The following is a 14,746-nucleotide window of genomic DNA, read 5'->3' as shown; positions in this document are numbered from 1 at the left end:
AATATTTATTATTAGGAATTTTATTTTATTTAATAAATCTTGAAAGACATAAAAGATGAATAAAATAATAATAAATAATAATACTTATTTTTAATTGTTTTTTAATTATAAGTTATTATTAATTTAGATTTATAAAATAAAAGTCTTTAAATAACTATTAAAAGTGATTTTTTTACTTGTTCCTCATAACCTGTAAATATTTTAAGCTTTTAGAATTTTAAAAAGTTATTTGATTTTATGCTTTTTTATGTAAATTAAATTGACCATTAGACTCTTTTCATTATGCAGAGTATTCTATAGTAATATATAGTAATTATAGGATTTTTTTTGTGTATTCTACAATTCATGTTATTGTACATATTTAATAGTCTGACTTGCTGTTTTTGATGTTGTTTTCTAATTTTTTGTCTCATGGGAATTTGTCTTACTTCCGTTTGTATTCATTTCGAAAATTATGTGATTCAAATTAATGTTTGTATATGGATTCACCATATCCTGTGCCATTTTGACCCACTTAGAGTATCATAAAGTATCATAAGCCTGCTGCTTTCCACGATACAATAGATTTTCAAATTGGCTTTCCCTTCTTGCCATCACTTTCTAAACGGGACGCCGTTTTGACGCCGTAAAAACCGCGGTCAAATCTGAATGCTCTGCACAAGAGTTCCGCTCAGTTACGGCAACAACAATGGTAATAAAGGCAGCAACAATACCGCCGGATATGAACGACCTCGGCGGCACTTCAGACGCGCATGTTGTCACATTTGAGTTGCGGATTAGCGGCGGATGCTCTTTAGGATTATGATCATTTAGCAAATCTGTTGCTCCTGTAGTTGTACCTCGTGTGCGTGGCGGATGACTGCAGCTATGTCCTCGTCCCGTTCCCCATTCTGTTCCGAATTTGTCCAGCTGACTTTTGACAAATGTTCCACTTTTGGTCTACCATTTGGCAAAGCCATTAAAGATACTTTTAGCATGATATAGATTTATTTTACCATAAATCGATGTTGTTTATCATGTGTGAGACGGCAACTTGTAAGCAGGGAATAAATTGAATACGAAATAAATTTGTTTATAAAAATTTGTAGTAAATATAATAATTAGCTTCAATTTTTATTATAAAAAAATTAAAAATATTAATTAATTTCAATTTTTATTATAAAAATCAAAAATAAAAATTATTTGTCAATTTCTATTATAGAAATTGAAGAGTTAATAATATCAATACCTTAAATATTCTTAATATACGTCCTTTAAGGTCGTGTAATGCATCATATGAAAAGTATTGAGCCACACATAATATATATTTTTAGATGTTGGAAATACACCACTTGGTTCAAAGGTGCATTCAATTTTTATTCAATTTTTATCTTTAAATTTTTAAAATAGAAATAGACAATTAATTTTTATTTTAAATATTAATATTCATTTTTATTTTTAAATTTTTGTAACAAAAATTGAAATTATTATTTCTCAACTTTTTTTTATGAAAATCGGCAAATAATTTTTATTTTATAATTTCATTCAATTTTTATCTTTAAATTTTTGGAATAGAAATGGACAAATAATTTTTATTTTAAAAATTATTATTAATTTTTATTTTTAAAGTTTTGTAACAAAAATTGAAATTATTATTTCTCAACTTTTTTTTTATAAAAATCGGCATATAATTTTGATTTTATAATTTTTATTTTAAAAATTATAACTGTTACGCTCCCTGCTCGTAAGTAAGTAAGTGTGTTTCATTCATGTCTAGTCGGCGATAGAATTGCCTAATCATGCCGCACCTTCTTGCAACTTTGCGACCTACGTGACCTATGTCAATAAGCTTGTAATTACGTGCGAATTCTAAATAGTCAACGAAACTATTTAGATGCATACCGCTTGTATCTACAAGTATGTTTGTCCGCTAGGCATTTCCCTGGAGTTGGCCAAAAAATCAGCAGGAGTCATGCCATGAATTTTAGCAAACTGCGCCAAAATCACGTTCCAAACTATTTTATCAATGGCAAGAAGGGAAATTCACTTTGAGCTCAGCCAAAATCTGGCCCTGACCGTAACCTCTTGTATATGTATGCATAATCCAAGTGTGTGTTAGTTTGTATACATATGATTGGCATAAAGGTATTGTATATTATGTACAAAAGTCAAACCTCCTGCGGTCATTTATGTCAACCTGTTGAATACTCACAGAAACAACGACCTGCAATTTCCGGTTGCCATTGAGGATCAGGGCAAATTAGTAGCATTGCGAAAAGTCAATTGGTCTGTGCTCAGATTCAGGTAGTTGGCTTAGGAGTCTGTTTTAGCCAATGGCAGTCCACAGTTGCAGTCAGCTCAGGTAGATCTGTTGGAAAATCTGTTAAAAGTGTCTGCATCGGACGTTGTGTGCTCAGTTGCAGACAGGTGATCGTCGGGATATGAGCAAGTGCAACATCTAGCTGCAACAGTGTATTTTTTTTAAATATTTGTATCTTTGGGAATTTATCTGGTCTGCTAGCAAAATGACAAATCAACGTAAAGTGCGCAAGGATTGTTATGAGAGCAGATTACATGGTCTGTGAACCCTAAAAATAGAATCATCTACAGCATTTTATACTAATTGCAATACTCTTTTATTTGTGTGCTTATTGCAGATATAGCTAAAACCTGTGCCATGAAGGAGAAAAGCAAAAATGCTGCACGCACGCGTCGTGAAAAGGAAAATACCGAATTCTGTGAATTGGCCAAATTATTGCCATTGCCAGCGGCGATTACGTCACAGCTGGACAAGGCGTCCGTCATACGTCTGACCACATCCTATTTGAAAATGCGCCAAGTATTTCCCGATGGTAAGTCGCAATGCTAAGTCTATACACTGAGAAAAAACTTGGAAACTTAAAAAAAGGAAAAAAAAATAGAATTCGGAAAAAATAGTTAGGTTTTTAAAAGGGCATTAAATAATGAATATTTATTTATTTATTTTAATTAAATAAAATAATTTACTTTTAGTAACTTTAAAAGAGCTTAAAATTTACCAAAATTTTTGCTTAAGAATAATTTTTGCTATTTCATCATGATCTTCTAATTTATGATTTTTATTATTTTACTCATAAAATAAAGACTATTTTTGAGCAAGCAAATAAGAGTCAAGAAATAATCATATTGATTATTCTATAGAAAGAAATGAAACTCAAGAAATAATCATAATGATTATTTTTGAGAAAGAAATAAAACTCAAGAAATAATCATAATAATTATTTTTGAGAAAGAAATAAAACTCAAGAAATAATCACTATTTCTGAGCAAAAAAAAAAAAAATAAATAAAACTCATGAAAATAATGATGAGCAAAAAAAAAAAAATAAAACTCATAAAATTATGATTATTTCTTCAGAAAAACACTACAAATCAATTTGTTATAATGATTATGTTGAAATATCAAATTTTTATAATAATCTTTTATAATAAACTTTTACAATATAACTCATAATGATTACAGTCCCTGGTTTTTAACGTTCCGATGCAATTTTTATTAGTTTTATTGTAAAAAACAATATTACATAGTAATTTTGCTAAATTTGGAAAATAATTTTAGAAGAGGGATTACAAAGTTGATAAAGGTCTTACAATACATAGGTTAATACGTCATACAATATAAATAGTGTCTTATTTGACACTATAGACTTTATTTAGCAAGATATTAGAGGAATATAGCTTATGTTTATTATATTTTTGAGAAATAATAAAAGGCAAAGCACGATCGCTTTTATGCCGTTGTACTTTGCGGAGTGTCCTTAGTCCTTTATGGTTCTTTCTTTTGGTCATGTAATGCCAATTAGTTGAATTAAATGCCGCTCAATTTGTCGCTCGCCTTTGACGTTGGCTTTTCATCTGGCGTGTGAATTACGTGCGGCAATTGTCAAATGATGTGGAATCTTTGACAGCCACGCGGCCGACACGCTCATTATGTGGCACAGATCCACGCAGGACACAGCAGGATACTGCCGTGCGCCTTTGTTATTTTATGCGAGTGTCGAGCGACGACGAGTTTTGCGATTTTCTAGCACAAACACAACACAACACGAAACGACAAATTTTCAAGTTTAAACGGCAATGTTTGCTTAAAGCATATGCTAAAGGAAAAACCACTCAACAACAGGGCAGACAATAAACAATCAGCCAAGAAAGAGGAAGGGCTCTGTGTTGGGAGGGAGTGGGGGGGGGAGAGTATGCTTCAGGGGCATTCAGGAAAACACAATGGCGGCCTGTTGTTTCACTCAAAAAGCAGCGAGAGCGACGAGACGAGACGAGACGACAGGACACGAGAGGCTCGACTGGAAGTGGGTTGTCAGTGGGTGGCTCTGGGTGGCACTACACACACTCTCTCTCTCTCTCTCTCTCTCTCTCTCTGTGCGTGCGTGTGTGTGTGTGTCTCTGAGATTTTATGCTGACAACGAGGGTTGCACAACAGCCACAATGCCAGGGGGAGTGGATTTCAGCTGTGGTTGTTGTCCTCTGTGTTGTGTTTTTTTTTGTCCATTGTGCGAAGCGTTTTGTGCTTTTCTTTTGCTGGCTTTATTGAAATAATTACTTTAATAATAGGCAACAAACAACACGGGCAAGGAAGTTTGCCTGCAACATGGGGCAAGTACATGAGAATGCAATGAATATCGCTTGGACTCAGTCTTCTCTTGAGCATTCTTTATGGTTTGGCCCACCAACGGCGCTGATGACTTTAATTGCGAATAATATTTAGACGTCAGCAGAGCGGCAAGTGGGTGGGTGGGGCGTCTGGGGCGTGTGTCCTGCCACTGGGCATTGTGCACTGATTTGCTTAGTTGACAGCCAGCTAGCTGCATGTGTGCCATGGGAAACTTGCCACCAAATAAGGGAAAATTCTGCAGCTTCACTCAAAATAAATATTCAAAAAAATAATTTCTATCAGGTGTGTTCCATAAAACTCGCACAGCGCTAAAGCAATCCAAAAACAATTGTTGGTGTTTCTAAAATCAAGCAACTTTTGCTTGCAAATATCTCCCAAATTGTTGAGAATTTAATATTTATTATAAAAATAAATATTTATTAAATTTAATTAAAATATCTTTAAAATTAAATAAAAATGCCTAAAAAAATGTTAAAAAAAATGAAATCTTTGACATTGAAGGACATTAAAAATCATTAGAGATGTCTTGAACACAGCTGATATTAAATAATTAATAATTTTGTATAAAGCAGCAAGTAAAAAAGCTAAATTTTTGACTTCGAATATATGATTTTGAAAAAATATGAATTAAAATATCTTTAAAATTGAGTAGGAATGAAATCTCTGGCATTTTAGGAAAACCAACATTTTGAACGGTTGTTTTCAAAAACATTTATTTTCAAAGTCATTAAAGATTTCTGGAACACAACTGATATTTAATACATCTAAACTTAATAATTTTGTTAAAACTGCAAGAAATTTTGAGGCATTCGAATTTTTTGACTTTGATAAAATGTTTTCGAAAAAATTAAATCTCTGACATTTAAGGAGCACCGACATTTCAAACGGTTGTCTTCAAAATCAATTCTCTTTAAAAACTCTAGAGATTTCTGGTACACTTTTATATATTTCTTTATTGATAAAAAATGTATTATTTTTTAAATATTTCTTTTTTAGGTTTGGGTGAAGCTTGGGGCTCCTCGCCGGCCATGCAGCGTGGCGCAACCATCAAAGAGTTGGGCTCACATTTATTGCAGACATTGGACGGCTTCATCTTTGTGGTGGCGCCGGATGGCAAAATCATGTACATCTCAGAGACCGCCTCGGTGCACCTGGGCCTCAGTCAGGTGAGTTGATTTATGCGCATAAATTGCGAGTCCATTGGATGCCCTTTCTGTGCCTGGACCACTTGCATTTTGCAAGTCAAGGAGCGCCAGTGTTGGCGTCAAATGGCGCAAGGACCAAAAATTTGCATTCACATTTTCCATTCACTAATTGGCACTTTCAAGTGGCAGCAGAAGACCTGGCATTAATTTGTTGTTCATCTCTTTTGGCACAGGTCGAGCTGACGGGCAACTCCATATTCGAGTATATACACAGCTATGATCAGGATGAAATGAATGCCATTTTGTCACTGCACCCGCATATGCATCAGCATCCGGTAAGTAGAATATTATCTTGAATTGCCATCTCCCTATGTGAATACCCGTTGCTCAAAAATAAGTAAGAGAGTATATTGTGTTCGTTGAAATGTATGTAACAGGAAAAGGTGACATTTGCGACCCTATAACGTAAATATATCCTTGATCAGCATTAAAAGCCGAGTCGATAAAGCAATGTCCGTCTGTCTGTTTGTCCGTCTGTCTGTCTGTATGAACAAATGGATCTCAAAGACTATAAGAGATAGAGGTACCAAATTTGGCACACAGATTTCTACAGACCCCACGCAGATCAAGTTTGTTTCAAATTCTTGCCACGCCTCCTTCTGCCCCCGCAAATCGGGAAAGCCCAGTACAGCCACAGTCTTAAAGATAATTAAAATGTTTGTGGTAATTTACGTTATCTATTATTATTATTTATTATCCCACTAAATCGCAGCAAGATCGAACAAGTAGAACGGCAGTAATAGCTAACCAAAGCTATTAATAATGAAGGCAATACAAACACCTAAAAGTATGCAGTATTTTTTTTAGATAGTATTTTCTATAAAGTCATATCCTATTATATATATTGAAATTAGTAACGGGTATTCTATGGTCGGAATCTCGACTATAGTTTTTCTGACTTGATTTTTTCTTGAATTATTTTCATTATTTTCATGCTACTCCCAACAGCTCTCCCAGACACACACGCCCATTGGCAGTCCGAATGGCGTGCAACATCCGGCGGCATATGGCCACGATCGTGGCTCGCATACGATCGAAATTGAGAAGACCTTCTTCCTGCGCATGAAATGTGTTTTGGCCAAGCGCAATGCGGGCCTAACAACCTCTGGCTTCAAGGTAAGTTCAAGTTAATAAGCTTTAAAGATATCAGCTAATTCAATTTTTGTTCATTTTACAGGTGATACACTGTTCCGGTTATTTGAAAGCGCGCATTTATCCGGACTGTGGTGATGGCCAGGGCAGTCTTATACAGAATCTCGGCCTGGTTGCCGTCGGTCACTCGCTGCCTTCATCTGCCATCACAGAAATCAAACTGCATCAGAATATGTTCATGTTTCGTGCCAAGCTCGATATGAAGTTGATCTTCTTCGATGCACGGTAAGTTCAGATTTTTTGGTAACAGGCACTAAAACCGTAATCGAAACCGTAACCTTTAACCGGTAGTAAACTATGGAAATGGCTAAATACAAACATAACCGCAACCTTTAACCGATATTCGTTTCGATTTGATAACCTGTTTTGTATTCTACTCAAATTTTATAAAGATTTTATTGAGAAATCATTTAAAAATCTATTTTTAAAAATTGAAATTAAATGCAAATTTTCTTAAAATTTTCTTCAAAAATCATTTAAAAATGTATTTTTAAAAATTAAAATTAAATGCAATCTTTTAAAAAATTTAGCAGTCTCCAACTGTCTATATCCTTAAAAATATCAACACAGTTGCGGGAGCAGGCCAGAAAAAAAAGGCTCAGTTTTCTTGCCAGCAGAACCAAATACTAGACAAATATTTAAACGGGCTGCAAGCAAAGCATAAAAAAAAATGTATTTCAAGACCATACCAAAAAAAAAAATGTAAAAAAATTCTCAGTTACATCCCCCAAAAGATAATAAAAAACAATAACAAAAAGAAATCCAAGCGAGACAAGAACGAGAACGAGGGGCTCTTTGACAAAAAGGAAAACAAATCATTTCCCTCTTGAGCTTGATTTTGCTTTGTGTGTGCGGCTCCAAGATGGGGCGGGCGGCAGGATGAGGTTGAGGTCCTTAAGTGCCTTGACTATATGCCGTACCAGCTTGTACTACCAGCTATTCCCTCCTTTCCCCCCTCAACCCAGACCACTTTGTCTGACATTATTGTCACTCAATTACCCTCATGATGTTGCCATGACGCGAATACAGCGCTCTGTCTCGTTTCCTCCCTAATGTGATGTCCGCTGTGGTGTAGAGCAACCCCAAAGTGGGAAACAGCCCTTTTTTGCAGTGTGGTCTCTTTAGGTGTTGTTGTTTTTGCTGCATAATTGAATTGAAGTTGACAAAAGTAAACGGACCAAACACAACAGCAACACCAATGTCCTCTTGTTTAAATAAATAATAAGGAAAACAGGAAAACCAACACCAAAAATTTGATACTCTTGCAGAGTTTACATAAACTTTCTTGATCAAGAATATGCAGAAAAAGCATTTGCAATTGTTGTTGAATTAATAGTTGAAAATTAACTTCAAAAACAAAGTTTTAATAGCTCACATATTTTGTATGTTTTTATACCCGTTAGTTAAAAACCACCACACCCACAGTTTTTAAGATAATACAGTTTTTATGGTAATTAACGTTGTCTATTAATATTATTTATAATCTCACATAATCGCAGCAAGATCGGACAAGTAGAACGGCAGTAATAGCTAACCAAAGTTATTAATAAAGTTACTATTTCAATGAAATCACCTAAAAGTATGCAGTAGTTTTTATTAGGTAGTAATTTCTTTAAAGTACTTTTATATATATTGAAATAAGTAACGGGTATCCTATGGTTGGGATCTTGACTATAGCCTTTCCCACTTGTTTGTTATATAAAAGTGGAATATTTTTGGCGACATACAATTTTAAAAATATCCCAACAAAATTATGACAATTTTTTATTTTAATGGAAAAAATCAAAGTGTATACAATTTATATATATATGAATAATGTGTTGCATATTTCGTGAAGTTATTATAATACCCTATGTAAGGGTATACTACAAAAAACAGAAGAAGTGTCTTGGTTGTGTACATAGCCCAAAGTTGTGCTTATTGTTGTTGTTTATTTGCTTGCAGCGTATCGCAGCTAACCGGCTACGAGCCACAGGACCTTATCGAGAAGACGCTTTATCAGTACATCCATGCGGCGGACATCATGGCCATGCGCTGCTCCCATCAAATCCGTAAGAAAACAATAACATTAAGGCGTTGTGCACTAAGCTCTACTAACTCTCTCTCTTTCGCTCTCTTTCGCTCTGCAGTGCTGTACAAAGGACAAGTTACCACCAAATATTATCGCTTCCTGACCAAAGGCGGCGGCTGGGTCTGGGTGCAATCCTATGCCACGCTGGTGCACAACTCCCGCTCCTCCCGCGAGGTCTTCATCGTGAGCGTCAACTATGTGCTCAGCGAACGAGAGGTCAAAGACTTGGTCCTGAATGAGATACAAACGGGCGTGGTCAAACGGGAGCCCATCTCACCGGCGGCTCAGGCAGCAGCGGTGGCAGCGGCAGCAGCAGCGGCAGCGGCAACTGCCTCAGCATCGGCGGCCACTTGCGTTCCACCACAACAACAGCAACAGCAGCAACCACAATTGCCCGCGTCCAGCACGCCAGCGTTAAGTGTCAGTCCCAAGTTGGATCCCTACTTTGAGCCAGAGTTGCCGTTGTCCGTGCAGCCGCAGCCGCCCAATGCGCTCACGCCGGTGCCCACTAACAACAACAACAATAACAACAGCAACAACAACAGCAATCCGGTCGTGTGGCATCATCAGCAGCTGCATCAACAGCAATCCGGCAGCATGGATCACGATAGCCTCAGTTATACGCAACTCTATCCGCCGCTCAACGATCTGGTGGTCAGCTCCAGCAGCAGTGTGGGCGGTGGCACCGCTTCCAGTGCCGGCGGTGGCTCCAGTGCATCGGCCTCATCCTCAGGTGTTTACTCAACGGAAATGCAGTATCCGGACACAACGACGGGCACGCTTTACTATAACAACAACAATCACTACTATTATGACTATGATGCCACGGTGGATGTGGCCACGTCCATGATACGACCCTTCTCGGCCAACTCCAACAGCTGCTCGAGCAGCTCGGAGAGCGATCGTCAGTTGTCCACGGGCAATGCCTCCATTGTGAATGGCACATCACCATCGCAAACCACCTACAGCGATCTGAGTCACAACTTTGAGCTGAGCTACTTTTCCGACAACAGTTCACAGCAGCAACAGCAACATCAGCACCATCACCAACATCCACACCAACAGCAGCAACATTTGCTGGAGCAACAACATCTGCAGCAACATCAGCCTCAGCGACTGCAGCAGCAGCAACAGCAGCAACAACAACAATATCAGCAACAACAGCAATATGTCATGCATCCGCAGCAGCAACAACAACAACAGCAACAGCAGCAACAACAGCAACAACAACGTGTTGTCAGCGACTTTGCCGAGAGCTTTAAGAATGTGAATGCTGCTGCCGTTGCTGTGGCAGCGACGCCTCATTACACCAGCGTCATTGTGGAGCCACAGCATTATATACCCAACGATTTTGTGCATTAGCAGGGTATCAATTGCTTTATGCTTATTGCTGTTAATGTTGCTGTTGCTGTTGTTTCTAAAACGAAGAAAACCTTGTTGCAATGTTATTGTTCTATTGACTTATCGAATGTGCATCTCCCTGAGTTTCTCAATTCGTCAGCTTCTCAGTTCTGTTAGTTCTGTCAGTTTCTCAATTTGTCAGCTTGTCAGTTTCTCAATTTTGTAATATGTGGCTGAGCCACGGTCTCAAATTTTTGCTGCAAAACTCATCTGCACACCTATTTATTATTATCTAATATTATTATTCTACACGATTATTTCTGGCGCTATTTTATGGCGCGCGTTTGAATATTGCAAAATAATCATTGTTAACAAATGCAAAAATACAAATTCAAAAGAAAGAAAGATGCAAATACAAATAATATAAATATATATATATTAAATTTTAGTTTTAAGCACTAGATGTACTTTGTTCTATACATCATACATGTATGTTAGTAATTGTTTTGACAAAATTAAAAATTCACATATCTTATTTTGCCAAAAACAAACATATATTTTTTTATTTAACTTGTTTCTTACTTTATTTTACTTACTTATGGTTATAAAAAAAACAAGCTAAAATATAAATTAAATTCTATTATACCTAATTTAAAAAAAAAAAATATAAAAATATTATATGTGAATTTCTTTCAATATCAAAATAATTACTTGAGTAACTGTATGTGTATGTATAGGCTCGTTCATAATAATCGCATATTTACATCGATTATTTATAAATAGATGGATGATGATTATGTTGATGTTGAAATTGTATGTAAATATGCGATAGTGTGTATATAAGGCATGGTCCGTTCTCCATTTACATAGATATCTGATATGATGATGATCTTCATAAGGCAAGTAAATAATTGTACATGTAAAATTAATTGTAAACGTAAATTTTTCTAATTTGAATAAACAAATTATTATGTGGGTGAACAATAAAGTTAATATTATAGTTTTTCTCTTACACACAACATTCAATTAAATTTTCATAATGAAATTCGTTACTTTGGCAGCTTTCAATTTTACATATTTTTGCCGAGGAAAGCTTTTACGTCAGGTCTCGCAGGACTGCCAACTTGTATGGTTTTGTAAGAGGGTACTTATTTCAGCAGCTTGGCAGCATTGGCCAGATGACACATAGATGGCGCTCTACTGCAATGTGCTGGCAACGCTGCGAGAATATCATTTCAAATTTAAACGATTTAATTTTTCTTATATGAAACTTTCAGGTTTAAAAGTAATTATTAAATATTCATGAAATTTAATGTTCTTAAATTCACTAATATGCTTCAAGTATATTTGCAATTTAAATTGTAATTAAATGGAAATTTAAGGCTTAGCAATAACTTTGGTTTGCAGCTCACTTTAGTTAATTTTGTTTGTTTTTGACCGGCATTTTGGTCAACTACAAAACAAACAGTTTACACATTTGGCCAGTGTCCATGCTCGTGTATATGTTTATGTCCGTGTTCTTTTCGTAACTGTGTGTGTGAGTGTCATTGATTTATTGCCTGCCATTTTGTGTGCTGACCAAGTAGGCTTTTTAGACAGATATGCTAACTGCAGATAAAGGGGTGACCTCTTTAGGCCGGGCTAATTGTCCTTTTTCAATTACCACAAACAAAGGCTCAGGCATTGTTACGACAGCACTTGAAACTGCATTTTGTGCCTTAGTTTGACTCATGGCTAACTTACTCGCATTTCTCGAAGCATTCGAAAAGTTTTACGCCTCGACTGCACACAGACCGCAAATTATTTAATTGCGATGCCCCTAAAACATGGCTCTGTGCATGTGCTGCTGCTGCTGTTGGTGGTGTTGTTGGTGTTGCCACTGCTCAAGGACTTTTCCTTAATGCAATAATTTAAGAGCAACCAAACCACAACTTTCAGACTGCCACGCAGACTCGACTCAACTTGACTTCAAAGCGAGCCAAAGGCAAAGGGAGTCATATTATAAATGAACAAAAAGTAAGAACGAAAAAAAAATCAAAAAAAATAAAATAAAATGTATAACAGCTGTGGGAGTTGTTGCTGTTTGAGTCTTATAAAACTGCTCGACTTTTCCATTGCTCCATTGCTGTTCTGCGGCTTTTTGGCCTTTTGGTTTCGCCGGACAGCAGATGAAACCGAAATGCACTTTAATAATGAAAGTTGCGCTCAATTCGAAGCAATATTTGAGAGCGTTTCGGAAATGCAAAGTCTAATTTTGAATTAAACGCAACTCCAAGTGCAAGTGCAAATGATTTTAATTTAAAATTCGTGCTTGGACTCAATGTGCCAGCTTGCCAGCTTGCCAGATGTTTTACTGGCCACTGGAAACGGCAACGGGCGACGCATTTGAAGTAGCTGCCACAGCTGCCCCAAAAAGTATGCTACTTAAATTAAATACGATCAACTTATTCTAGATATGGAAACCATGTGCAAAAGACAGACTTTTGCTTCATTATACACTTGCTAAAGGTATTTCGAATTTGTCAAGACATTTGATAAGATAACAAAGTCGAAGGATAGTATAGGTTTAGTTTTTAAGCTCCTTTCCACAAGGAAGATGATAAGTTTGAAATAGTATAAAGCTGTTAAATAATATTAAAATTAATTCATTATTTTGCAATGTAATAAAAAAATGAACTACATAATGATATGCATATTAACTTACAGTTTTTTTTTAAATAAATTGTTTGATTAACTTTAATTTATTTTAGTAGTTTTATAATATACATATTTTTAAATATAAATCAGACCCTTTTTGTTGTAGTTAATAATTTAATATATTAAATAAAGAATGGTGAATATTTACAACTGAATAGACTATAAAATTTTTAGACAAAGTTACATTAAATGATATGGAAATCATTTTTATCTGTGTGGAATTTATTTTTATTATTTTATTTTATACAATTGCCAATAATTTCATGCATTGAAGCGCACTTATAAATCAAGACTTATCTTAGATACTTAAATAGTAACTAGTGTATTCATACTTCAGTTCTAGCCGTATTTAAAGGCAAATCTTAATGGCCAACACGAGTCCAGAACTAAGCTGCTCCAGAATCATTGCGGTTGGACACGGAAATGGTAACCGTTTTAAATATTTAATGCGTGCAAGTTGCAGGTTGCAGGTTGCAGATAACTTGTCTGTTGAAGGTGCAGCAACCTGAAACTTGGTAGAATCTGGTGTGGTTCCACATTTCATAGACGCACACAAATGTGTAGTTTTTGTGGTTGGCAAATGGAAATTTCAAGCCTATTACATAAATGTTTAAGTGGGCAAATAGTTGGCAGCAAAACTGTATTGCTTGCAACAAAGTCTTTCAACTTGTGTGTGTGTGTGTGTGTGTGTGTGTCGCATGTCCAGTCCAAGTCCCTAGCTCATTGTACGCAGCTGTACACACATTTGACTCAAGGGAGTGCCACCGTTAGCATAGAAAACTAACCGTTATATTAAAGTGCCTGGAGGATGGACCTGGAATCGGTTCACCGGTTGCCAGTTGCCAGTTTCTGGTCATGGTCGAAAAAGGGAACGAAATGGGGCCAGTTGAAAAGTGCAATTGGCAAATAGTAGTTGGGATAGCAAAAGTAGTAAAAGGCAAGGAAAAACAAGGAAAGAGCCGCAAAGTTGTAGAAAAGACAACTCTGGTAATTTGTTCTGAGCGGCTTTTGTTTTGTGCGCCTTTTTCGTTGGCCAAGAAACGTTGAACGGAGAAAAGCACGGACGGAATTGACAAAGGATGACGACGGACATTTGCTTGCCTGACAACGTACGCTGATTGAGTACGTATGTGTGTGTGTGTGTTGGTGTGTGTGTGTGTGAGTGTGTTTGTGGGTGTGTGTGTTCGTGGGTGCCAAAAGGCGCTTAACATCCTTTTCTTGAGCTTTCACTTTTCAATTGACCTTTCCTGACATTTTGCGCAATGTCCCAAATTTATCACTTAATAAATTTTGTTTTTCTCAGTTTGTTGGTTTCTTTTTTTTTTCATTTCTAATGGTAATTGGAATGGTTGAGTTTGACCAAAAAAATAGATAGAGAATGTGATTTGCGAGTTGGCTAAATTAAAGCTGTCAGATCAAACGGCTAACAACTTTATGGGATCTCAGAATTAATGTCCCAAAACAGAACAAAAGAATTCAATAAATGTGGCAAAAATAAAATAGAATTAACAGCACGCTTTTGACTTTTTCTGCTATTAAGAAATATGGAAAAAGTATAACAATTGTCATATCAAAGATACATAATCGGAAAATATGAATGTCATAAGAAAATGTGCATTTTATTTGCAAATATGAA

The 14,746-nt window shown here is 36.1% G+C and overlaps 1 protein-coding gene across 1 annotated transcript; it reads left to right on the top strand.

Annotated features, from left to right (window-relative positions):
• Positions 1 to 2,504: 2,504 nt before the first annotated feature.
• Positions 2,505 to 10,164, top strand: LOC117790664 (protein single-minded; the record flags this gene model as incomplete). Its single annotated transcript, XM_034630169.1, has 8 exons — positions 2,505 to 2,556; positions 2,637 to 2,831; positions 5,641 to 5,810; positions 6,023 to 6,124; positions 6,798 to 6,965; positions 7,027 to 7,226; positions 8,946 to 9,052; positions 9,131 to 10,164. Coding segments are annotated over exons 1-8 (2,028 nt in total), but the record flags the coding sequence as incomplete, so codon positions are not given.
• Positions 10,165 to 14,746: the final 4,582 nt, after the last annotated feature.

Source organism: Drosophila innubila, assembly GCF_004354385.1.
Source record: "Drosophila innubila isolate TH190305 chromosome 3R unlocalized genomic scaffold, UK_Dinn_1.0 2_E_3R, whole genome shotgun sequence".
In the NCBI taxonomy this organism is placed as follows: domain Eukaryota; kingdom Metazoa; phylum Arthropoda; class Insecta; order Diptera; family Drosophilidae; genus Drosophila; species Drosophila innubila.
This window is presented reverse-complemented; position numbering and strand designations above follow the sequence as displayed.